General features: G+C 38.2%; 1 protein-coding gene across 16 annotated transcripts in view; it reads left to right on the top strand.

Annotated features, from left to right (window-relative positions):
* The window catches only part of ABLIM2 (actin binding LIM protein family member 2), a 132,389-nt gene that overhangs the window by 49,047 nt on the left and 58,340 nt on the right, over nucleotides 1-25,002 (top strand). For 14 of the 16 annotated variants that reach the window (XM_021395347.1, XM_021395340.1, XM_021395346.1 and 11 more), the window contains exons 3-6: nucleotides 554-737; nucleotides 9,286-9,401; nucleotides 13,624-13,750; nucleotides 15,206-15,299. In XM_021395347.1, the coding sequence (XP_021251022.1) occupies nucleotides 554-737; nucleotides 9,286-9,401; nucleotides 13,624-13,750; nucleotides 15,206-15,299 (521 nt within the window). The remainder of the gene's footprint in view (nucleotides 1-553; nucleotides 738-9,285; nucleotides 9,402-13,623; nucleotides 13,751-15,205; nucleotides 15,300-25,002) is intronic. The other 2 variants (XM_021395343.1, XM_021395344.1) reach the window with 1 other exon arrangement.

The raw sequence follows: 25,002 nt of genomic DNA, 5'->3' as shown, positions 1-25,002 counted from the left end.
TGGTGATACACTGGCCCAGGCTGCCCAGAGAAGCTGTGGATGCCTCATCCCTGGAGATGCTCAAGGCCAGGTTGGGTGGGGCCCTGGGCAGCCTGATCTGGTGGGAGGCAACCAGCCCACAGCAGGTGATTGGAGCTCAGTGATCGTTAAGGTCCCTTCCAAACCAAGGCATTCTATGATTCATTTCAACATCGGTGCTTTGAATTTTGAAGGTTTATACCCTTTATGCATTTCCTGTAACCTATTAAATTTAATTGTGAGTACTGTATATGCCAGCCCTGTACTTAACTCCGTAAGACTTTACTCTGCACTGGCAGTATCTGCACTGAAGTTAGTGTTTTTGCAAAGATTGACTCTAAACTATTAGTGTACAAAATAGATGACTGATGTAATATACTGTAAAAGCAGTGCTTTTCAGATATACAACTGTTCTGTGATCGTAAGCCCACGTACTGAAGTAGTAAAATACTCTGCTAGGAATTATGCTGATCAGCTTTATCTTAGAGAGCTTTCCTTTTTCAGCCTTCTGAATCTGCTTTTTTTCTTCCTGCAGCTTGTGGATGTGACCTGGCTCAAGGAGGATTTTTTGTGAGACAGGGGGACTACATCTGTACTTTGGACTACCAGAGACTCTATGGCACACGGTGCTTCAGTTGTGATGAATTCATTGAGGGAGAAGTGGTCTCAGCACTGGGCAAAACCTATCACCCAGACTGTTTTGTGTGTGCTGTTTGCAGGTATGTGTTCTGTGAAGTTGTATTTCATTTAAAAAACAGATTTTGAAAGACTAATGCCAGGCATTCGAACTGATAGTGTATAGGTGAAAAAATTAGGTTCAGTTTTCTATTATATCTGCTACTTTTTAAGGAGCAGATTTTTAAAATCCAAATTCAGAGTACCTCTTTTATTTTTTAATTCTATTTCTGTTTAATAACATTTTATATGTGAAGTTTTCAAGGTACTTGAGAAACTGCCACTATCTCTCCAGTCAGACATTTTGCCCCAGATATTCAGCCTGATTTCTCCAGTGCCTGCTATTTTGCGTTTTGTTGGCTGAAGTTTACATGGTGTTTAGATGTCAATGCCTGTGTCCTAGGAAATCCAAACAGATACTGTGTGAGTAGACTTAAACCAAAATATCACAGTTCTTCCCAGAAATTGCAGTAGTCACTTAAAATAGGACAGAAATGTCCTGGTCTCACAAACATCGATGTGTGTGTTGGATTTCACCAAGAGTCTCCAGCAGGCATGTAGGTGACAAGTGACACAGCACACAAGATGTCCCCTCCATGAGATGCCTGATGGAGGTCAGTGGGATCATTTCCCACTGTGATCTGATGAGGGTGGCAATCTTTGCAGCTCTGAAGTACAGGCAGTTGATGTTCCTTGCAACTATAGCTTAATTTTCTTCTATGGAAATAGCACAAACTTCAGGAAGAAACTGTATGTATGTCGGACTTTCAGGAAACTTCAGGAACAGGCTGCCCAGAGAAGTTCTGGATGCCACCATCCCTGGAGGTGTTCAAAGCGAGGTTGGATGGAGCTCTGTGCAACCTGATCTAGTGCAGTCGGCAACCCTGCCCATGGCTGGAGGTTGGAACTAAATGATCTTTGAGGTCCCCTCCAACCCAAGCCATTCTATGATTCCCTGAAATGCATTGTTGTGGCAAGAGTTTGAAGTAACTGCTTTAACAATTTTTCTGTCTAAATTTGAGCTTGTAGCAACACTGGAAAGCAACCTCAAATAGTAAGAGAAAGTACAGGCTGCAGTGCTGTGAGTAGAAGGGCATCAGTGCATTGCATTATAGATGCTGTATCTGCTGGTGCCGTATTCAGACACTTGGGCAGTCCAAAGGATCTCTGTCTCTGTGGCCGTATGGCAACCGAATCTACCCAGTTCATCAGATGGATGAGCTCAGATGTCCTCCTGTTCCGACACAAAAACAGGGCTTGCTTCAAATTCCAGAACAGCCGTGTGTCATGGCAAGATGTTTGTGTTGTTTGAATCTACCAATTGCAAAAATAGTTAATTAGTCGTATTAAGGGGAAGTGTCCTAGACTGATAAGCTTTTGTTAGATTAAATTATGTCTTTTCAGATTCTGCAAACATAAGTAGATTTTTACTTTTGGATAGTTTAAACAAACATGAAGAGTAAAGATAACAAACTTAAACATATATGTATATTTAATAGGAGGTAGAATGGTTTAAGTGGCTAATTGTGGCACTCATGAGTTACATGTGGACTGTACACACTCTTGCCCTGCAGCCTGTCAGTGTTACAGTTCTTCTACAATTCTTGTTAGCACTGGTACCTTCTGTGAAGTGAGGTACTTCTTTGACTAAGAGGAAAATAAAACTCATTGTTTCTACTTTCCTGCCAAACGAACTAGGGCCTAGTTCACGTGCCTAGCATGTACCTATGCTGGCACAGGCTGCCCAGAGAACTTGTGGATCCCCCATCCCTGGAGGTGTTCAAGGCCAGGTTGGATGGGGCCCTGGGCAGTCTGATCTAGTGCCTTATTTTGTGGTTGGCAACCCTGCCCACAGCAGGGGGTTGGAACAGGATGATCTTTAAGGTCTCTTTGAACCCAAGCTGTTCTATGATGATTCTATGCCTGTACCTAGCAGCTTAATACCTCCCATAAACTTCAGACAGACTGTTGCTGTACAAACTTCTTGCTGTATTTAGTCAATCCTTCAGCTGATGGTTTAGAGTTTTCTGTTAAAATTCCTCTCCGTTCCCTGGAAATTCAGAACAGAATTTCATGTAATTAAATTACTTAAGTACCTAACAATCAACATTGGCTGAATTGCATACAATACTCATTGGAGCATGCTACAAATATCCCATATAATGAAGATGTGCTGAAACTTAGTAACAATTTTAAAAACAAAGTTGCTGATAAAATAGCATTTAATATAAAGAAATAAATGCAGTGATGTTCTCTAATCTTCTTGTGTAACTGAATAATTGGATTAAAAGCTATTCCACTAATAAAGTTTCTAATTGCTGCTATCTGCAACTTCATTAGAGAGACCCAGGCTTGCTTCCATTGCTTTCCATCGAAGGACACGCAAATTCAAGTTGTCTTCATCAGAGCCAACTAACATCCAGCTGACTTGCAGGATTCAATTAGTGTCTCCTAAGGGGGTTGTAACACTGACTTGTGGCATAGATCAACAGAAGAATCCCATCATCTGTTCATATTAAAAACACTGGACCATTTTCTCAACTTCTTTAAATCAGCATTGCTTCAATTACCCTAGTCTTTGCAAGCCAAATGTAATTCATGTTCTTTATGGGAAAGAATGTCCTATCTAATCAGCAGCAGCATTTGTTTTATTAAATGATACGTCAGCAAGAATATGGTGAGTAGAGTACATGTGTTCTGAGCTGACACAGAAGTAGTTAGTTTTTTTTCCTTAAATAAATAAATAAATAACAACAGAAACATGCCAGACAGAAGAAAGACCTTGAGGCATTTGGTTAGGGGTACGATACTGCAAAGCACTTTTCCTGGGCATTTTCCTTGGAAGAATGCATCCAGAGTACCATATGTGTCCTCATTTCTTACTGATGGGTGGAAAGATTAAATAACAGTCCCAATCAATACCATCTAAGTCAGCTACATGATCATGCAAACTGCATCTGACATTGCATGATCATGCAAACTGACATTACTCCTTCCAACTGGACGTTAATGTTGGATCTCTGTTAGAATTTTGACTTCTGGAATAGGCCCTAATGGGAACCAAGCACAGCTCTTACCAGTTTCATTAGAAAAAGTAAACTTTGGCTGCTGAAGGCACTTTGCACTCATGAAAGGGGTCCTCAAAACACTGCAGTTTTTTTTAAGTACTTTAAATGAATACTTTTGCAAGCTATATTTCTGTAGCTGCTGAAGTAAACATTCCTGCGTCAAGTAGCAAACCAGTGACATAGCATCTCTTTTTTTATTATTTTCACAGAAGATTTGAATTGAAAGTAGTAGAAAGTGTATCTGGATTCACTTTAGTGAGAAAACCTTGTAGGCACGCAGCTAGCTGGAGCAGTGGAGCAAATGCCAGTCACATAGCTCCATTCACTTTTTGGAGCCACTGACATTGGTACTTTTGAGTGCCACGTGAATCAGTATCATACAAAGCAGTATTCTCTCTTGCTGTCTGCACTGCGTTGATAAGCTGTTGCACTGTTGTGTGAAAAAGCTTGTGTCAGAAACCCAAATCTTCCCTAAGGCAACTGCTGGGACTCAAATGCTCTTGCCCTGGGCTGCCACAGTTCAGAAATTCATTCTAGATGAGAAACTGACTGTTAAAAATGCACTATATTCTAGTGTGCCATGTGATGGTCTCTATCTTGCATTGACCAGTTGGCTCCTAAACAAATTTGGGTTTGAATTGCGTGTTTGTTCTGCTGGCATAGTTTGAGGGCTTTCTCCCAGTGCTGTTTGTTGTCAATGTAACTGTTTGCAGCTGTTCTGTTTTGTGATTGTATTGCTTAAAACCACGAGAGAGTAGAATAGTAACATAGATTCAAAAAAAGTTGCAGATTGACTGCTTACTCTGAACTCCCAGGAAGTGGGTAAGCAATCCTGTTCTTACATTTTCATAAACTGGAAGGGCCTATGTCATACAGAGAGCTACCAGAAAGACTTCCTTTGAAAGGTCCCAAGTTTGTAAAAGTGAAATAAAAAGAGAGAGATAATTAAGGCTATTTGTATCAAGAGGGGCTTAGGTTTATTAAAATTGCTCACAGAATTCTTATATGGCACATGGAGACTTGGCTCATCCAGACAGCTTATGCAGGATGTAAAAGGCCAGAAAGTTGAGTGTTTCAGAAGGCAATGGGAAGTTATATATTTGATGAAAAGAAATACTTTTTAAAATGGAATTTTCATGAGAAGTCTTAGTGTGATAATAAGTTATATAGACATATTAAGATATATGATCTGCTAGTACATAGACATGGTTATACTGTACATGTACAGTATGTTGGATTTCAGTGTTACTGACATGTGTGCACATGGTATCAGTCTGCGTTATGGTATTATGGGTTAATATAATTAATAAAGTGGGGGTGGAAGTTTATTCACCCAGCTGGAGGAATGTATATAATCATTATCCATAAAATTTAAGTGTCATTATAATTGGTTATACACAGGATGTGATGAAGAGGGAACAATTTCACTCTTAGCTGGATGATAAATTAGCATGAATTTTTCAGGTTAATAACCAAGCAGCTTCGTGCTTTCTTTACAGATTTTGACCATCCAAATCCTGTGTTTTGTCTGAATTTAGAAAGTTTTCTCTTGAAACAGTCTATTGGCAGAAGTTGAGTACGTGCCAAGAGGTGAATAATGTGCAGAGGAGCGTGAGGCATTTTCATGCTATTCTTTAAGGAGCTTGTGCCAAATCCAGATCTAAAACTTCTCTCAATCCATTTATATTCCTGTTATCTTCACGAAGTTAACTAATTGTAGCCATGCAGTTAGATATAAAATTTCAGAAAACTTGTTAGAATTTTTTTGTTTTGTTTTAGGCCTACATAACAATGCTATTCTTCTAGGAAGAATTTGAGGCCTTTTGTGTAGGCATGGCTTAGAAGAATTACTAAGAAATTAAGATAATACTGAAAATGAAAAAAATCAGTTCACCCTGGACATTTTAAATATGCTAAACCTTTTAAATTGCTTGCTTATTTTATTTTATTTTTTGATGAAATTTGAAAAAGTTTTGCTCCCACTTAAGTAGCACTGGGTACTTTTTAAAGCATCTCTTGTAGCAGAGTTCTTCATTTGGATATTTATTCAAAAATTTTGAAATCAGATTGAGTATTCTTCATGACATTTTGATTTTAAAATAAAGGCATTTATCAATATTAAGGTGCTTCCTGAACAAAGAACCCTTACTGTCCTGTTCTTACGTGGACATGTTTTAAGGTTGAACAAGTCCATTTCCTTCAAGCCCTCCTTGTGCATCCTATGTTTCTGCTTTGTGCCTGGCCATCCCCACCAGCCTTCCTCCAGTACATCGATATCTGTATTGTTCTGAGGAACCCACAACTGGATGCTCTAGATGCACTCTGCCAAATGATGAACTGAGAGAAAGATAACTTCCTTCATCCTGCTCTCTGTGCTAATGCAGCCCATGAGTTGGGCCTTCTTTGCTAGAAGGACAAGCTACTGACTCACGTTCCCCTTAGTGTCCATTACATCTTTTTCTGCAAAGCTGCTTTCCAGCTGATTGACCCCCAACATGTAAACATGTATGGGATTATGCCTCCCTAGGTACAAATTTAGCATTTGCCCTTGCTGAACTTCATGAAAACAGTAAATAGCAAGTAATGCTCGCTTTGTCTCATCAGGTTTAATATCTTGGGTCAAATTCTGCCACATAGTGCAACCTTGAGGGACATGATCGTACCAGGTATAAATCAGAGCACAGTGTGATCCTGTAGGTCCTCAGATTGCAGTCTGGCATTACTCTTGACCCAGCGTAACTGCAGGCTGCTACTGAAATGGATAGCTCTGCTCCCCCCACATTTCTGACTGTATGCTTTTGTTAATTTTCTTTTATCAAATTTAGTTGATGGTTCTACCTCAAAGTCAGGTCAGCAACTTAAAGAACAGAAGGCCACGAGCTAGCTCTGGAAAGAAATGAACGTGTTTTTGGCCAAAAAAAGCTTGAATGATTTGCCTTCAGCTGCAAAGGCTGATACATAGTCCAGAGAAGGAAGAAACGAGGACCAGGCCTTTCAGTGTCAGCACAGAGTTACCCTGAATTAGGCTGATGATGGTTTCTGTTTTACAGTATAATTTGTTGGTCACCTGCAGACACTGCCAACTACAAATATTGGAGACAGGTGGATAAAACAAAATTCATTGGAAAATGAATCATAAAAGATGTACTAAAAACCTTACAAGTCGTTCCAAGGAACTGCTTTAAAGATACTCTTAATTCTCATTTTAAAAATAGATTAGTGAACTCTGAAAATCACACTGAATGTTTTTAAGAGGATGAATATCTAATTCAATCCCATACCTAGTGATATGCAGTGTGTGACTTGTTGTGAGATGTCATTATAACCAAAGGCAGATACACTGTTTTTAACCTACAATGCTATACATAGTCCTGCTAACAAGTTAAAAAGCTCAGAAACTGAAACCTCGTTAATTGTCTGTTATCACCTTCTGTTGAGCTTTCACTTGTACTGGCATCAAAATCCTAGAATGAGATAGCTTGTGAAAGGGAGAGTTCAGATGTTACAGAAATGCTGGTGATTAGTTACTAAACTTTCAGAAAACAAACCAGATTAATGGGGTAGTAAAACCTTCCCACACCCTCCCCATGAAGCATGCTTTGTGGCCTGCTGCAGTGTGTGTGAGTGTTGGTGGGTTTTGTGGGTGTCATCTACCATTTTTTCTGTGCAATAAGAGGTCAGTTATTCCATTCTTCTCTTTCAGTTTTAACTGCATCTTCTGATTGTCTATTTGCCTGATTTAAAGCGATCAGTCCATACTTCTACTTTATTTAATGTTTGCTGCATCTGTTTCAGATGGGCTTCTACGTGCAGAAGCTCAGCTGGATTTTTGTCAGATCAGGCAAAAGATAAATAAACTTGCTGTCTAACTGCTACTCCTAATGTAAGTTACAAGAATGCTCAGTAGTAGTAATGCTTCTTCAAATCAGTAAATCGTTTATGGCTTCCAGTGCAACCCTGTCTCTAGGATTAATGGTGCAGTGCCTTCCGTTTTACTGAGATCTCACAACATAGTCCAGTTGGGTCATTAATTGATTCCCAGCTTTGTTGTCTTTGAAGACTATGGCAAACCATAATGAATTCTAACATCTAGCTCAGGGAATGCAAGCATGCATTAGTATGAAAGATAATGGGGTAGTTGTGTGACAGTGTAGTTGTGTGATTGCATCTGTGGAGCAGGTTATCTTTTTTGTAGAGGTTTAATTTTGAGTAGATTACCAGTGGTCTTAGTAAATCTGTGTGTATCTGTAAAACAAAAGAAGATATTATTATTCCTTAGCTTAATTTAGGTAAGTAAGAAGGAAGAAACTTTTTGGAGTATTAAGTCATTAGTAAAGGAAAAAAAAGTAGATGAAAAGCAAAATTCACAAGATTTCCAAAGATATAATGATAATTAAGCTGCTTGTGTCCTTATAATTTTTGAAGTATTATATGTGGTCCAAAACAGATGACACTGCTGAACACTTATCTAGATGGTTTAAAATGGATTTTAGCAACAATATTAAAAAACAAAGGATAGCATTACTTTTGTTCTCTTTATAAGTAATTAAATAATGTTTATGCTTACCAAGCAGTATCTGTGCAGCTTTTGTAGCAAAGATATTATCTCATTTAGTATGAATTTGATAGCATTTGTGGGGGAATGTCGTACAGAGTTCTAATGAAATGTTAATGAATAAATCTGACCAGAAATACTTCATAAGGAGGCAGAAGGCCTGCAATATGTTTATGCCCCACTTAAGCCATATTTTGATATCTTGCTAGTAATTTAGTTGAGCTTTTGGGTGGAGTGAAATGTGGTTCTAAATCCTCACCATCCTTTGCTGAACTGTAAAGTGATTTGTCCATCTGGTGCTCTTAGAAATAGAAACCTTTGCAGTTTCCATGCCTGAACAACAAAGATCATGGCAGAAAGTTTATTGATTTAAGGACATGGATTAAAAGAAAGGATTTAATTAAGTCTAAGGAGAGCTGTTGTTAGGTGCAACAAACAAGTGACATAGACTCTTTGGTTTTTATAAGAGGGATGTATTTTCTCTGATGAGAGACCACTGATATTTGCTTTCTGAGTAAGCAGGTTAAGAGAAGGGCTTTGATATGATCAAAGCTGGGAGGACAAATGCTCTCTTCTTTAAGGTATAAAAGTCATCACTCTCATGCACCATTTGAACAACTTAATAGCAGCTCCCTGTAATTCCAATTTAATTTTCATTCTGTAACTCATCCTGTTTGTAATCAACCATTGCTGATGATACATTCCTTACATGCACAAGAGTGAGAGACTTCCACGCTCAGTGTGTGTATCTTTAGGTTTTGTTTTTAAGTGGCTGCAACTTCTGCACATGCAATTGTCTGATACATTCCTTCAATACTTTAGCCTCCAATGGCTGAGATATTGTGAATGAGAACTGGTCAAGGAGAGAAAAAGCAATCGGAGTAATAACCAGTTCCTTTATGGAAATGTATTTCATTTCAATAAAGGTGTTCGAATGTAACTTGTATGCTTTTGTTTCTTCTGCTGCAGGCTGCCTTTCCCTGCAGGTGACCGGGTAACTTTTAATGGGAAAGAGTGCATCTGCCAGAAATGTTCCCTGCCCCCTTCCAGCAGCACTGGCTCTTTCCCTGTACAGAACTTGCGAAGTAAGTAGGAGTTGTGCTGTGTTCTGTTGTTACTTTCTAGCTTGCACGTATTTAAAGAACTAATTTTACATCAACACTAGTAACTGCTGTGCTGCATAAAAGCTGTCAACAACTACAGTATAATGATGTAAAGAAATATACGGCAATTTTCTAAGAAAGGCTAATACTAAAACATCCATAAACGGTGCCATTATAGAATTAATAATACACAGAACCTCTCAAAACACTTGATTATAATTGAAGTAAATTGAAATGTTTGGAGAAGGGCATAATATAAATGTTAATATATTTGAGGGTTTAATCCAGCTGCAGCTGAAATAAAATCCAACATGAGATTTCATCACTTGTTATTTGAATCAGTCCTAAAAAACAGACATCAGTGACATGATTTAATGTCTAAATAATACAACAGGGAGTGAATACAGTGTGCCCAGAGGGATGTTTGCATTGACCTCAATAGTATTGTGTACTATCAGAAGATACAAACGCTACAGAGAAGAGGCATGGTCTTTTCATACCACATTTTTTCAGCAAAACTGAGCATAGAGTGGCACTGCTGCTCTGAACTTTCTTACTGTGCTCATTTGTCCATGAGAAGCTGCCATACTTTAACATTCAAACATAGCCTTTATTAAAGAATAATTAAACAGCAAGAGTAATCCAATTAAGTGATGAATGCAGAAATGTTTTTAATGACCATCACTTCAAGCTGAATTTGGCATGATTGAGGAAAGAGCACCTAGATTGCTTATCTTTCTGTATAAGAATCCAACTCACTTCAGGGAGAAATTACTCTTTTTTTTCCTCCAGATCTTTCTTTTAAAAGTAGTTTTCACCCTCTGCCTTCTGCTGTTCGTCAGCAAAAGTTGCTGTGTGAATGCAGTGCAAGACACTATACTGATTCCTCTCTTGCTAATGCCATTCTCTTTAGGGGAGGCAATGGCTGTCTCTTTTTGGTGCTTTCTCTTGTTGTTTATTTGAGATGGATTAGATACATGGCTGAGGATTATCTGTCTTGCCTGGCTGCATTTGCGGATCCATACTTTAATAGCCTGTTATCTGTATGTCTCCTTTTCTTATGGGAAAACTGACTTTGACTTTAATGGAAATTATTTGCCTGGTTAAGTACTGACAGGGCAAGTTCATTTGATTATCTGTGATACAGAATCCTTTAATGTACTTACTCGGTCTACTCACACATGCTACAGAGGCTGCTTGTGTTGTATTTCCCCAGTTCAGTTCTCCCAGGTCCCTGCATCATACCTCTCCAGTGCACAGGTACAGCATCTCCTTACCTGTAGACCCTTAGCAAACCATGTGCCTCAAAAAGAATGAGGTCTGGAAGCAGGTCTTTACGGCAATGGTATAATTTCTCCTTAGAGTAGGGAATAGAATCTTTGGTAGAGAGTTACTCTGAAAGGAATGCCTCATATTTTATTATGTTGGCCCACGTTGTCAGAGGCAGATGTTGATGGGATATCAGTAGAGGCTGAATCTTCCCGTCAGTATTCCATTACATTTTGTTGCTGTGTGACAGGTGGCAGCAGAGGGGCAGTCTGATAAGATGGTGTCTGACATGAAATTGCATATAGAGCAAAGATGTGTCATTGAATTCCTCTATGTGGAGAAAATGGTACCCGCTGACATTCATCAAAGCTGACTGAATGTTTATGGAGATTAAACAGTGGATGTGAATACAATGAGGCAGTGAGTGGTGCGTTTCAGCAGTGGTGATAGCAACAGTGGATCACCTCCACTGGTGCAGCTGATGTGAGCAGCATGCAGGCTCTTGTTCATCGCTGGTGAAAATGCACAGCTAACAGTGGTGACCATGTTGAAAAATAGTGTTCTGTAGCTAAGAGTTTTCTCTATCAAATAGTGTTGTGCCCTTTGTAGCTGTTGTAGTTTCCATGGAAATAAGTAGGAGGCATTACTTTTGGAGAGACCTACCTATTTTTATGAAAGACTGGTAGTGCACGAAAACATCTCCTTGAGCAAACTGAGTCGGGGACCAAGTAATGCGCTGACCCACTGTTATGTTGGTTGTATACTTGTCTTAGAACTGCCTGACATGTACTATGTAAGCTATTCATCTGCCTATTTATCTCTGAATTGAGCTCAAGAATACTTTCATTAGAGTTCTTGAGACCCACTGAGCTCCCAGCAAGACAACCCTCTCTGACCAACCCTTCTATTTTCCTCTGGTTTTCACCTCTTTCATGCATTACATTTGGAATAAATGAAGAATGTCAAATGCCTGCTTTTTTGCCTGAGCTCTTGATTTTTTTATAATTATACAACTACCTACTTGTTTGTTTAGTTTATGAAATACTAGATGTGAAAGCACTTCGTGGCAGTGATAATGTTGAAAGAGTACTCTGGGGAGAATATCAATATGTAGCAGTAAATTGGTGTGTTCTGCAGAGTTATTGGATGAAATTAGGTGAGTCACCAAAGGATGCTACATCCAAGACAGGAAAACAAGGACATCGATCAAACAGGCACTGTTGGCATAGCAACCACAATATTTGTTTTTACTTACCTGGAATTTAACAGTTAGAAATAAAATAGTAGCTTGCAGAACGCTGCATTTTGGCCCACCCAGGGTTATGCAAGGTGGAAGCTGAATGACTTCTGATCACACTGTGTTGTATTAAGTTGGCAAAATAAACATTCAACCAGTAAGATTAAATTAGATTATCGGATAAACTCCTAGCGCATAGAAGATCACAAACAAATTTCTGATTGCAGTTAAGCAACAGATACTGAAGCATTTATTGTCTTATGGGACTAAATGTAGGCACATACCCAAATGTTCACTTTTATTAGCAAAACTCCAGTGTTCTGAAAGCTGCATATGCTTTTGTGCTGATCTGTTTCCACGTATTGGTTCTCTACAGAGTGATACTAAAGAGACATACTACTTCTCCCTTAATCCATTCCAAATCCACTAAAGGAAAATAAGATCTACCTTTATAGTTGTGTGCTCAGAAATTAAATATTTGCAATTGCACTAACAGAGTGTGTCATTAGAATCACATCATCAGCTAAATAGAAGCTTAGATCAGAAAGTTTTTAAGAGAACTGTTTAAGCCTTTTAATGAGATCCTGTGTTTGGAGTTCCTTCTTAACAACTAGATAAATCTTTTTTTGTGCTTTTGCATATTTTCTCTTCCATGCAATATGTTTTTTTCTTGTCTAGAATCGCTAAACAAAGCTTTAATGTGTCTTTTGGTTTATCTTTTCTCTAGCAAACTGTTGGTATACATGAAGAATTCCTCAAAAGAAAAAAAAGAGGTTTCTGATAATATCAAACAGAAGATTAGATTGATTACTGATATTCATACTAGAATCAGTTTGGCACTGATGTTTTCTGTGTATTGTGAATCTGAATGTTCTAACATTTTGTGAGAAAACTGCACACAGATGGGAAACTGAAGAGAGTGAAGAGTGAATGTGAGCTGGACTGTATAGGATATTTGAGGATTCATGTAGACTGTTCAGAACCAGCTTCAAATTTCATGTCTATGTGGCTTCACTAGACAGGGTCATGCGTGCATAGCACCTGAGAGTGGTTTTGTCTTTTACTAGTGTAATTAAAAGTATCCAGCTTTATATGTGATTTTCTATAAATAATGAATATGCAGCTAACCATCACTTCCCCATGTTGCAAATCCAGCGTCACAACAGTTCAGGACCTTGTAATACATCTCACGTTTTTATGTAGTTTTCCTGATTACAGAAGTTCACATCAGAATTTCAGCTTAGTTTTTTTCCCCAGTTGCAGAAAGTTTTTGAAATATGAGTTAAACTGTCAGACCTGGAAGCAAAGTCTAATAAAAAGAATTAATAATTTATTTTAGTCTTGTAACTTTTAGGTCTTTTTTCTTATGAATCTCATGGGGTTGATTTGCATTACTTTAGAAATTAATCAGCAAAACTTCATATTTTTAAAACAGAATATAAAGAATTTAAAATATAACCTAAGTCACTAGGAATGTAAGTTATTAGGGTTTGCTTCTTTGTTTGTTAGATTATTCATGCCATGTAGGACATTAGGGCAGCACAACTTGTCATCCTTTGGTGAACAGTCAGCAGCAAGCTTTAGAGCATGTGCAAACTGTTACTAGGACACAAATGGATTCCTGTACTGCAGTAACCTGTATTGTTGCTTGAGTGTTTAAAGCATGTGATGCATTCATTGGATTTTTCTCTCTTGCAGATTGTGGAGGCTGTGGTTCAGAAATAAAAAACGGGCAGTCATTGGTTGCCTTGGACAAACACTGGCATTTGGGCTGTTTTAAGTGCAATACATGTGGCAAGCTACTGAATGCAGAGTATATCAGCAAGTAAGTTGAGTGGAGAAGCTCAGAGGGTTTTATTTAGCATATTTCTGATACCGAATAAATAATTCAGTGTTGTATATCCTTTAGTTTGTCTTTATCAACTTCTGGAGAGGTATAAAAATTACCAAGCATTACTCAAATTGTATTGAAATTATATAAAAAAAAATCAAATGAATAAAATGGAATTTGTCAAATTACCTGTTATGGGACTTACAGCTGTGCTAAAGGAAGCCAGTGAGTGGAGTATGCTTCAAAGCTTTGCAGACATGCCCTTTGTTATTTGTGTTTGCCTTTGCTGTATGTGACACTGTAATGTGAACAAGCAGATTTTATCCTTTCCATGTGTTTCACATAAGCAAAAAGAATCTCAAAATGTTCATTAAAGAGTTATTTATTGGGATTTTATGCTGCTTGACACTTGTGCTATCAGATTTGGACTGAATTTGATGACAGCAATAAGAGTTAGCACAAAGCACACACAGAGACCAAGTCCCATGTCAGCACTCATATCAGTCTGATGAGATATAGAGTTTTCACTGGCCAAGGCAACTGGGATTAATTTCTGCATTGCAGAATTATGTTGATATGACAAATTTTTCCTAAACAGCTAACTCAACCACCAGTGCCCAGATTCAGACATGATGGGGCTTCACAGCCAACGTCCCACTGACTTTCAACAGTTCCTTGGATTTAGATTAATACATGTTAATTTCACATCATGCACTGGAGACTGAGAAAACAGCATTTAATAGCAGGGTGTTCCCAACTATGGTTTTGCATCGTCTCAAATCCTATTCTACTCTGCTGTATTTTAGTACAGGCTTTTTATTTGCTTGCTATTTTTTAAGAAAAATACCCCGATGTTTTAAATGAATAGTTGTTGAGAAATCCGCTCCTGAATAAACTAACTGCCAAACCAACAAAACTGAAGAGAAGAAACATCCGTTTTCCAATCAGTTCAATAAACTATTGTAATAACTCATTCGTTAGTCTCTGGCATTCCAGCTTGTCTACTGTAAAATTAATGTTTATTTTTCCACAAGTGAAAGTCTAACAAAGTTGAACACTTGCCATCTGATCATGGGTTCTTCTAGCATATTATGAACTAATGAGCTAAATGTATTTAACGATACTTCATTTGCATTTTCCAATATTAGAACAATCTCCAGTTCTTCTGGAGCAATTTCTTTTCATTCATCTGTTTAATGGTCTCAATGTAAAATTTTGTAAAATTTTGTAAAATTGTGATCCAAGTGTGAAATTAACAGACCATTTCATTTTAAGGAAGTAGTCTAAGATTCCTGGTTCTATCTTTTTAGAAAAAAAAATCTAAGACTTTGATTCTTATTCTTCATATTTTTCAATTGTAATTGTTAATGTATTTTAGCTGTATAATCTCCCAGAAAACCTGTAACCCCATGTAAAGCAATATCTCTGTTGTCTGTCCTCATTCTGTAGGGATGGCATTCCATATTGCGAAACGGACTACCATGCAAAGTTTGGTATCAGATGTGACAACTGTGAAAAATATATTACAGGAAGAGTGCTTGAGGTAAGGAGAATCTGTCACTCAAACAAATCATTAGGTATGCAAAGATAATTTCTCTTTTCTGTGTACTCTTATGCTCAGAAATGATTGTTAACACAAGTTTAATTATGAAATTGTGTGGATGACTTTTATGATTGTTTTCTGTTTCTTCTTTTAATAATTTTATATTGAAGTTCCTAAATGGATAAATGTAGTACTGGAGAACATTCAAGTAGCAGAAATGGGAAGCGAATGCATTATCAGATGCATAAAAAACGAAAATGAATAACTTGAAATCTATTTTTGTACCCAGAAATAAGCTATTTTATTCTGTTGCTTTTGTTGGGTTTTTAGATTTGTTTTTTGGAGTTTGTTGTTCTGAAACTTAAGGATGTTGTTTAGTGTAGGTTCTTTTTTCAAAACCAGATTTTCACATAACTCACCCACCATCAGAAGGAAATACCGTTCTTTGATCTGAATAGAATCTTAGTCTGTTTGCAGTGGTCCAATCAATCTTATCATTTATCCACTTTTTGTACCTGCCTTTTCATTCTATCTTGTCAAGCCTTAGCAGTGTTGGAGTTAGGAAGAGGTTCCTCAGATCCCTGTTTGTTCTGTTCAATTCCACAGTTCAAAGAAAGTGGTCGCAACAGGCGTCCACCAAAGCTGCTAGGAGTCGTGCGTAGACTTCATTGACCATATGGTGGACAGTAGTAGCTATGGAGGGGATCAAGACGCAAGTGGAAAGGAACAATGAGTCCATATTGGTTGGCATGATGAGGTGTTTGGGTTACTGCATGGAAGGCATTTTTCCAATTATTTTTATGAAATGTTTTATAAACATCTCAGAAAATAGACTCATAATAACATGTACAAAAATGCTTTTTTTATTTGATAAAATTTTTACCCACAGTTTGGTTCCTTATTTTTTGTTACAGATTTAGCAAAATAAACTTGAGACAAGATCATTCTTTAAATATTTTGTAGGAATTAGACCATCCCTGATTATGTAGGTCATTGTAGTTCTAGGTGAGGTTTTGGTCAGTGCATATTTGGCCTCTTTCATACTCTCCCCTGTCCCCACTACTCTGCAGTGTTCCTCTGTTGAGAAATGGTAGCATTGATACTCTTATTATTTTAGTACTGGTGAAGGCTTGGAATGATTTTGATTGAAGTCTGTGATATTTAAATGTGGCCAAATGTACTGATACAGGATTCTTTAAACTTTTTTTAAAGCAGAGGGTGGATAAGTAGAAGAGAGGACTTTTGCAGTCTGTAAAATCACAGCAGCATCAGATAGCATCACTTCCATATAGGAAAGCCATAGTTTGCTTGAAGCAGGCAATGGATTATATCAGATACATTAATATTCAGTGTCTGGATCTCTCTGAGGGATCACTTAAAATGGTCACTGAGTTCTAGTGTCAGCAGTGGAGAGTGGCTGGAAAAGGAGGTAATGCACACCTTGTATCATGAGGAAGAGAGACTAAAACTCATGCCTTAAGCAAACAAATTTGAAAGAACACAGAGACCACATCCATTGCTAATGTGGTTAAGTCATTTGTTGCTTGCCTGCAGCAGACAGATTTATTCCAGTGTGTTGGAGCTGGAGCTGATCTTTTCAGTCTGTCCAGTATCACGTTCAATGTGTGTTTGTCTCTGATCAGGTTGCTGGAACACTTGCACATCTCCTGATCAGGAGGACAAAAAGAAAAAGTAGTTGTGGCTGCTTGTCATTTGTATACATTTCCTGGTAGAATTTTTTGGAATCCTGAAACATTTTTCAGTGCTTCAGTATTTCTTTTTGTGGTCTTAAATATAATCTGGAGAGACACGGAAATAATACATTGAAATAATAGGGTGAATTGCTGATAAAAAGGGGGAAAAAATCCTGATAATGATACTTATCTAGAGGAACAGTCTCCCAAGGGAGCTGCTGGAAGCTATCACTTAGATCATGTTAAAACTAGATTGGACAAGGCACTGGAAAATCTGCGTTAGGAAACAATCCTGCAATGACAAAGGGCGGGACTGTATGACCTAATAGGATTTTTTCCATCTCTGATTTCTGTGATAATGTCAGGAGGACAGCTGCTTCCACAATTGTTATGTGCCCAAATTTTATAATGCCGTCTCCCTTTCCAACACTTGTTCATTTAAAGTATTTATTCAGCAGAGTAGGAAGGGAGAGCCAACTGTTGTGAATTACTGATAAATTATAAAAATATGGTTGCTTTTGTAGGTTGCCAGCCAAATACTGTAATGATTAAGTTACTTAAATTCTTTGTTCAATGCATTTTCTGAGGGTCAGGCCCATGTCATGTAGTAAAGAGACTCAAACACAGGATACCTCTGTTTCTAACTCCTTTCTTGTGTCTTTCTTCCTCTTCAGTCCACCTTGTCTTGTCCCCAGTCTCCCAGGAAATTTGTACTGAAAAAGCTACAAATGGGGCTAAACTGATGATTTATGGAGACCATAAATTATTGTATTGCTTTAAACTGCAACAGTTTTGCTGTTCTTTTTACAAAAGCCCTTCTCACCAGTGCTTGTTTGGACAAGGTTTGGTTTGCTCAAGAAAGCATAAAGAGCACTGCTTCATGCAACGTCCACCCTGTCCTAGAAATTGACATGATTTTTGTCTGACCACTTATATCGATAAACCTGCCATCCGAAATGAGCAGCAAGATATGGCTGAAATTAACTTTGTAGTTTGTCTTAAACTGCAACGCAACTGAAAGCCTTTAGAGTTTATCTTTTTGTGCTATAACTATAGCACATAGCACGTGCTTACGCTGTAGCTCTGTTCCCCATCCAGCAATAGCAAACCTCATACAACAGCACAGAAAAAAAAACATGTTTTCAAATAGTAAGCTGTTGATTTTATAACTCTTTTATCCCCCTTTTGTTTTGTTCCAATCTATTAGGCACTAAAAATATTTTTCTCTCTTTTTTTTAATACCATAAGAAGTTATTTATTAATTACATTACCAACCTGTGCTAATAAGCATATCATAAAAATAGACAAAATAAGTGTAATTGCCTTGATATAAAAATACACTGTACTTCACATGGTAACTCAGATCCTGGTACAAACTCCTCTCATTCCAGAAAACACTTTGCGTTTATTTAATGATCTTCAGTTAATCTCCTAGTTGTGTTCTGCTTGGAGGGCACAGAGGCAGGTTCCCTATCTCCTGTCTTTCCCTCAGAACAGCCTGTGTAGGTGCTGGGGAGGATAATGTGTTGTGTGGAGGGACTGGGTGGCAGCCAGTGAGACATCCCGGTTCCCTTCTGGGAATCCTGTGTGGATTTCTGTAACTACAATAATTAGAAAAATTAACTCAATTCCAGCATCTTTCTATTTGTGTGCGGTCAGTCCATAGTTACTAGTTCTCCTTATAAAGATTGATTTTTAGCTCTTTTGATATTCTTCCTTTTAACTGAAGAACTCTAAGAAAAACTCACAGAGACCAGTCTTAGTCCCCTATCAACTTCAGTTTTGCTAAAATGAACAAGCTGAATTCTTCTCTGCTTAGAAAATCATAGAATCATAGAATTGTTTGAGTTTGAAGGGACCCTTTAAGTCCCTTCAACCATCTAGTCCAACTCCACCACAATGAACAGGGACACCTACAGCTCCACCAGGTGCTCAGAGCCCTATACAGCCTGACCTTGAGTGTCAGCAAGAACGGGGCATCCACCACCTCTCTGGGCAACCTGTGCAAGTATCTCACCAATCTTGTTGTAAAAAACTTCTTCCTTATATCCAGTCCAAATCTCTCCTCTTAGTTTGAAAGCATTTCCCCTTATCCTATCAAAATCAGCTCCAGACTCTTATTGTGATGCTGGTAGTCCTCCTGAGTGCCTACTGCCCCCGAGAATCCATGCATCTCAGCATGGATAGACACTGTACTCCAGATGATATCTCACCACTACCTTGGGCAGTGCTAATAACTCTTTTCTCAATTTTTGAAGAAAGTAGCTTCCCTGAGACAACTTGCTCTGAAAGTGTTTTTCTTTCTGTGGCTTCATTACTGTTGATAGCCTCTTGTGAAAAATGACTTGGGGGGTGTTTCTCTTCATCTGCTGTTTCAACTAATGATTTCCTAGGTTGTTAGAGGAAGCCTTCATAGCCAAAGACAGCCTCTGGAGATGTTTTGATTGCAAACACATTGTGGACTGTGAGGAAATCAGATGTGATTGCTTAGATAGACAACTGCAGCAGTTCTGGCCAGGCTGAGTTGCCTCTTAGCAGGCCTTCATGCCCAAGCTGGTTCTCCACTGCTACAAGCTGGTGCTTTGAATTTCATGTGGACAAAAGCTGATAATGTAAAATATTGGAGGATGATATATTTCTGGAAAGGCCTCTTGAGGTTTATTTCCACGCAAACCAATTACTGCTGTAATTGGTGATCTGGGCTGCAGACAGAGGGATATTTTCAGATCTTGACTAGACTTCTGTCTACGACAGTCCTCTGATTTACAGCTGTGGCTGTGGTATAAATGTATCCTACCTGAGCTGGTGAAAATGCCCACACCATTTGCCAAACGTGAAGATGGGTCCAACTGCTCCTTCTGAAATGGTAGCACGGTACTCAGTATATGGGGGAAGGAAGAGTTAACATTTTGCTGTTTTGCATGTATGTGTAAACGTCTATAAAATATAATCAATATTTTTTAAAACCTATTCATCATAACCATATGCTGCTTTAAAGTGAGGGAACAAATGCAGTAGGCACTAGACAGGAATTAGACTAGAAATGTCAATTAAGTATATGTCAATTAAATGGCAGTTATACCTCAGTGACTTACTAATTAAAGCATTAATCTTTTTTTTTCTAGCTTGTTTTTTGCTTTGCCCTAGGGTTGAGCTGTTTGCAGCCACATCTACTTTGTAAATCAATTCCCTTTCCCGATTCAAAAGTCTCAGTGCAGCAGAGAGACGAGACTAATTCTTTACAGCAGGGTGTACAAATTTCTGCCCGCAGTGTGGAATAATGGTTCCTTCTAAAATGCCTGTTACCCTGCTGTTTCACTAACAACAGAACCTAGTGATGTGTGAAAGGTGCTCCAGCAGCTTACAATGTAGGCATTAGTGCTGAAGCATGCAGTAGAAGTGACTCTATGTGCATGAAGTATTTCCTGTAGCATGAACAGCCTGGAGAAGGCTGTCAGAGCAGCAGAAGGATCTGAGTGTCTGTACTGATCCTCATTTAGATACCTCTCTGCACAACAGTTTTCTTCATCACGAGAGAAGAAGGAAAACTGTTGGAAAAGATACAGCTAAATAAATCTGCATTAGCTCTTGCCAAAGGAAACCGTTGAAGGTAGGAAACGTTAACTAGAGCTTTCAATGACTGGTGCTTACTGAGATGTGAGACATTTTGCACTTTGAGAGCTGTCTGTGTTTTGATGCTACGTGCATTTTTCTGGGGCTGCCGGTTTGCAAGTGAGGGTTAATATTCAGCACATTGTATCTGAACTTGGCTGGGTGAGTGCTAACTGTCAGCTGAATGTTCTCGTTTAAAACAGGTATCATTAGAAATACAATCAATATGCATATAGATTCTATCAATCTTAGTTTTTAACCTTTTCTGTAGCCCAATTGCAATGTGTTGGGTTCATTCGCCTTAACTGTGTCCTACCTTCATTATTTCCCTTTTGCAACACTCTGTTCTCTCCAGAAGGAGATACAGAACTATGCTTATCCATTACTGTTATCTGGACTGCTAAAAACTCACAGAAGTCAAGAAGAACTAGAATATACTGAAAGGAACTGCTTGCAGAATTTTAACCCTGTAAGTCAATTTTCAGGGTTCTTGAGTAAGCACAATGAATAGCTTTTGTTGATAGTTTAAGCCTTGCCAGATTTTTACCAAAGTAAAAAATTCTGCAAACTATTTTTGAATAATACAAAGGAGAAGTTCAAAATTTGAGGGAAACTGCTTCATACAGAGGTAAAAATTATGACTGCAGATATTTTTTTTCAGTTATATGCTTTCATTTGTCGTGAGAATTTCCCTTATATGGATGAAAAAGATCTCTGATAGAGCTGCTATGCACTTGTACTTGTGTGGGTTTGCATGTGATGGTGTTTTAGTGTATAGTTAGTCTCCAGGTTCATAGTTAGACCCCTGGAAGGTAGGTGAATGGTATCCACTGCTTTGTTTTAATGCAATAAAAGTAGTAGCAACTAACTATCTTAAGCAATCATAATAAAAATTAATTTAGCTTATTAATGTCTGTCTTAATTAATCTCTTAAGACAGTTTTCCATCAAAGCATTGGCTTCAGTATTCACCCTGTACGTTCTGAGCCTCAGATATGAACAGTAGGTAATATGCCACTTATAGTGCCCTTCTGAGCACTGTGTTGCTGTGGTGATGCTTTATTATCACGCACTCTTTGCCAGCATTTGAATATTTTGACAACAGGAAGCGTTGCATTTTGGAAGTCTTCAGTTTCTCATCCTTTGCATAATTTCTCTCTTTGTGTGCCTTCTGATTCATGGCTTAGGTACACTGCTTCTCTTCAGTGCCCTATAGTATAGCTGCTATGCAGCCAGCAGCACACTAGCATCCCTCCAGCTCTCTTTTGTCATTGTGACAGTGGTGTAGCAATAAGTGCACTTAAGTGACAAGTGTTTTTCTTGAAAAAGCATCTCCAGTACACTCTGAGCCATCTGACAATGTTTTGTGTTTGCTGTCATCAAGAAACCAGCCTATATAATTCATTTCTTGTATTTCTAAGTCTTTTTTCTTCTCCCAGCCTTCAGCATTTGTTGTATTCAGATTTCTTTTTCATGCTCAGGAAAGAAAGTCTAAATTGTGCTTTGACCCAGTAATGTACTGATGAATATGAAAGCAGCACTTTCCTATTTCCAGGAAGTACTATTACTGTCAGTTCTGCACATGGCAGTAGCATTTCCGGTCCCAGCTAAATCTGAAGATTCAAAATCTCAGCCCTCAGTCAGGCACGTAATGAGAGACAGCTTCTGCCCTCAGATGTCTGCAGCCCAGATCACCCTGACCAGTGTGAGAGGAGCTATACAGCCTTCATTTGATAAATCATCCTGCCTCACCAGCACTGCTCACTATTCATTACGGCTTCATTCTTTCTGTATGAAATGGGTGGGCTAAATCCACAGCTGCAAACTTGAAAAGGAAGAGGAATTTGTCTGCAAGTCATCTTTCTCCTTCCTCACTCTCTCTCCCCTATCAAGGGATGGTAGAAGCGAGAGCCAGCTGCAGCTTGTCTTGGGCCACAAGTGAGTTCGAAGGAGTGGGAGAGGGAAGTTGAAAAGAAATGAAGGAGGTAATTGAGCAAATGGAAAACAGAAGCCTCTTCCAGTCTCAGTGGGTGGCAAGGCAAATTTGCAAAGCTGAGCAGAAAAAGACAAAAGGGGCAGATCACTCATTGCATAACCAAAGCAACTGACTGCAAAATTAGCAACTGCAGGCGTGTTCAACCTTTTTGACTTACAAGATAGTATAACAAGTTCTGTAGAAAAATGGGTAGAAAATTAGGGTTTTACTAAGGGTTTACCCTTAGTAAAAATTTGTTTGCAGTTGTCACAGAATGAGATTGCAGTTATGATAGTGCTGAGCCTTTTCTATTCTTGCTTTTTCTTAATTATTCCCTTTAGAACTTTTATTTTCTTTTATTTCTCCCTAAAGCATTAGCAACTTATTGTTTTGAGTGTCCAGTATATATAATAAGTTACTCTGATTCTGAGGCAAATGTCCCTCTCGGTACATTCAATTCTGCACTTTATACCTAGAAGAATAAAATGTGTGTGGGAGGGAGTAAAAATGACTCAAATGTGGGTGGGAAGTCTCAAGGCTCTGCAAAGTACAGGAGGATGAGCCAGCACCAAGACAATGTGAAACAACTGTACTTGTGAAACGGGCGAAGCCTAAGTAATGCTGTAGGTGCATGGGTTGAACAATTCAAATAACTGTTTCTTGGCATTGAATGGGTTCAGAAATTAATCCAGTAAGGAGAAGATGATGAGAAGGATTTATTCAAAACATTACACAACATTTACACTGGTGTAAACCCCATTTAAGACAGTTTACTTGCTTTGGCACGCTACTGCAGTGACTCAGTGGTGAGTCAGGTCCACTGTGACTAAGAGAATTAGTAAGAGTTTTTCTCCACATAATTTTGCTTTTGTCTTGTGACTCTCACACTTTTCTCAGTGTTGTTGTATAACATGAACAATAGGTATTTTGCTAAATATCTCTGCCTTGCTAATGTAATAATCAGTAGATGACATAGCAGCTGTTTACTAAGTTAACCATTATTGTATACAACTACTATTGAGCAATCCTTCAAGTTCTTCTGTAGCATAAGCAAAGATCTGGCTTTGGTATAAATACAAATGGATATTTTATATGACAGCTAAGCACAGTCATCTACTGTTAGCAGCAATGTTTATCTAATTTTCTGAATATTATCACTCTTATTTGAAAATAGTAAATGGACTCCAGATTATGGAGACAGTATAGTCCAATACTGTGCCGCTTTGTGCATGCAATTTCAGAATTATTAGTGTGTGGCTAATGAACAGCACTTCACTTCCTGACTTTAAACTGAATGGTGTTTCTACTACTAGCTGAATTATTAAGTGTGCCTGCAGAAATCTCAATGATCTTTAATGTAATCCACGTTAATGGAAATTAACAAATTTTATTTTTTAAAGGAGGAAGTTTACTGAAAAATTCACTGTCAGGACAGCAACCAAGTAGCTACAAGTTTAATTATTTAACACGTTAAATGGTTTTGTCTACTTTCTGTCTTCTCTTTACATATAACTTTACTAAGTCAGTAACACAGTGAGATATGATGTACTTATGCTTCACTCATGGGAGAGTCATTAGAAATCTCGAGTCTACTTCCAGGTCTTAGTTTACAATTTGAGCTCTGGGTCACTCTGGTTCAATCCTTCAATCACGCAAGTGTCAATCCTTAAGCAATTATCGCTCGTCACCTGCAGTAGAAATCTACATCTATTACACTTCCAACAATGGCAAGAGACACCTGAATAGCAGTGTCATTATGATAGAGTTTAAATTACTATATATACATTCTTTTATATATTTTATGACTTCATCAGTTATCGCAGCCGTTGCTAGAGAATGAGCAGAGGCTTTCACTGAGCTGTCTACAATAATGTAATATCTTTTCCCTGAGTGATGACAGCTAATTTAGAACTCAACTTCTAGTGCTTCAGGTTATTCTTTCTGGTACAAATTATGCTGCATGTTTTTCAGGCATGGTGTTCTTACTGCTCTCAGTTCCCTACAGACTCTAGGACTACTCCCCTAATTGTCTGGAAATTATGCTTTAAATTACATGATTTACTCTTATCGTATCAGATTCTTTTCCTTTTTCTTTTTGTGTTTTCAAGCCTTAAGGTATGTTAAATGAGAAAACATGATTGTATACGCGTTGTTGCAAAGGCTTGTGGTGCTGCTTTTAGTGAAGCTTGGATTTGCTTTTCGATGTGCTGTGGGACAGTCATTAACACCATGGTGCTCCTCATGCTTTCAGTGAGGAGTTGAGGGAGTTGTCATTCATCTTCAACCAGTGTGAAAATGTTCCTCATGTTGACTCTGTCCAGAAAACTCCATCAACTGCATGGAAGAGAACTGCCATAAGAAGTGGTCCCTCTTACCTAGGAAGAATGAAGGGATTTATAATACTTTTTCTCAGAGTTCTTAGG

Source organism: Numida meleagris, chromosome 4 (assembly GCF_002078875.1).
Source record: "Numida meleagris isolate 19003 breed g44 Domestic line chromosome 4, NumMel1.0, whole genome shotgun sequence".
NCBI lineage: Eukaryota > Metazoa > Chordata > Aves > Galliformes > Numididae > Numida > Numida meleagris.
The sequence above is the reverse complement of the archived record's forward strand: the minus strand, read 5'-3'. Positions and strand labels throughout refer to the sequence as shown.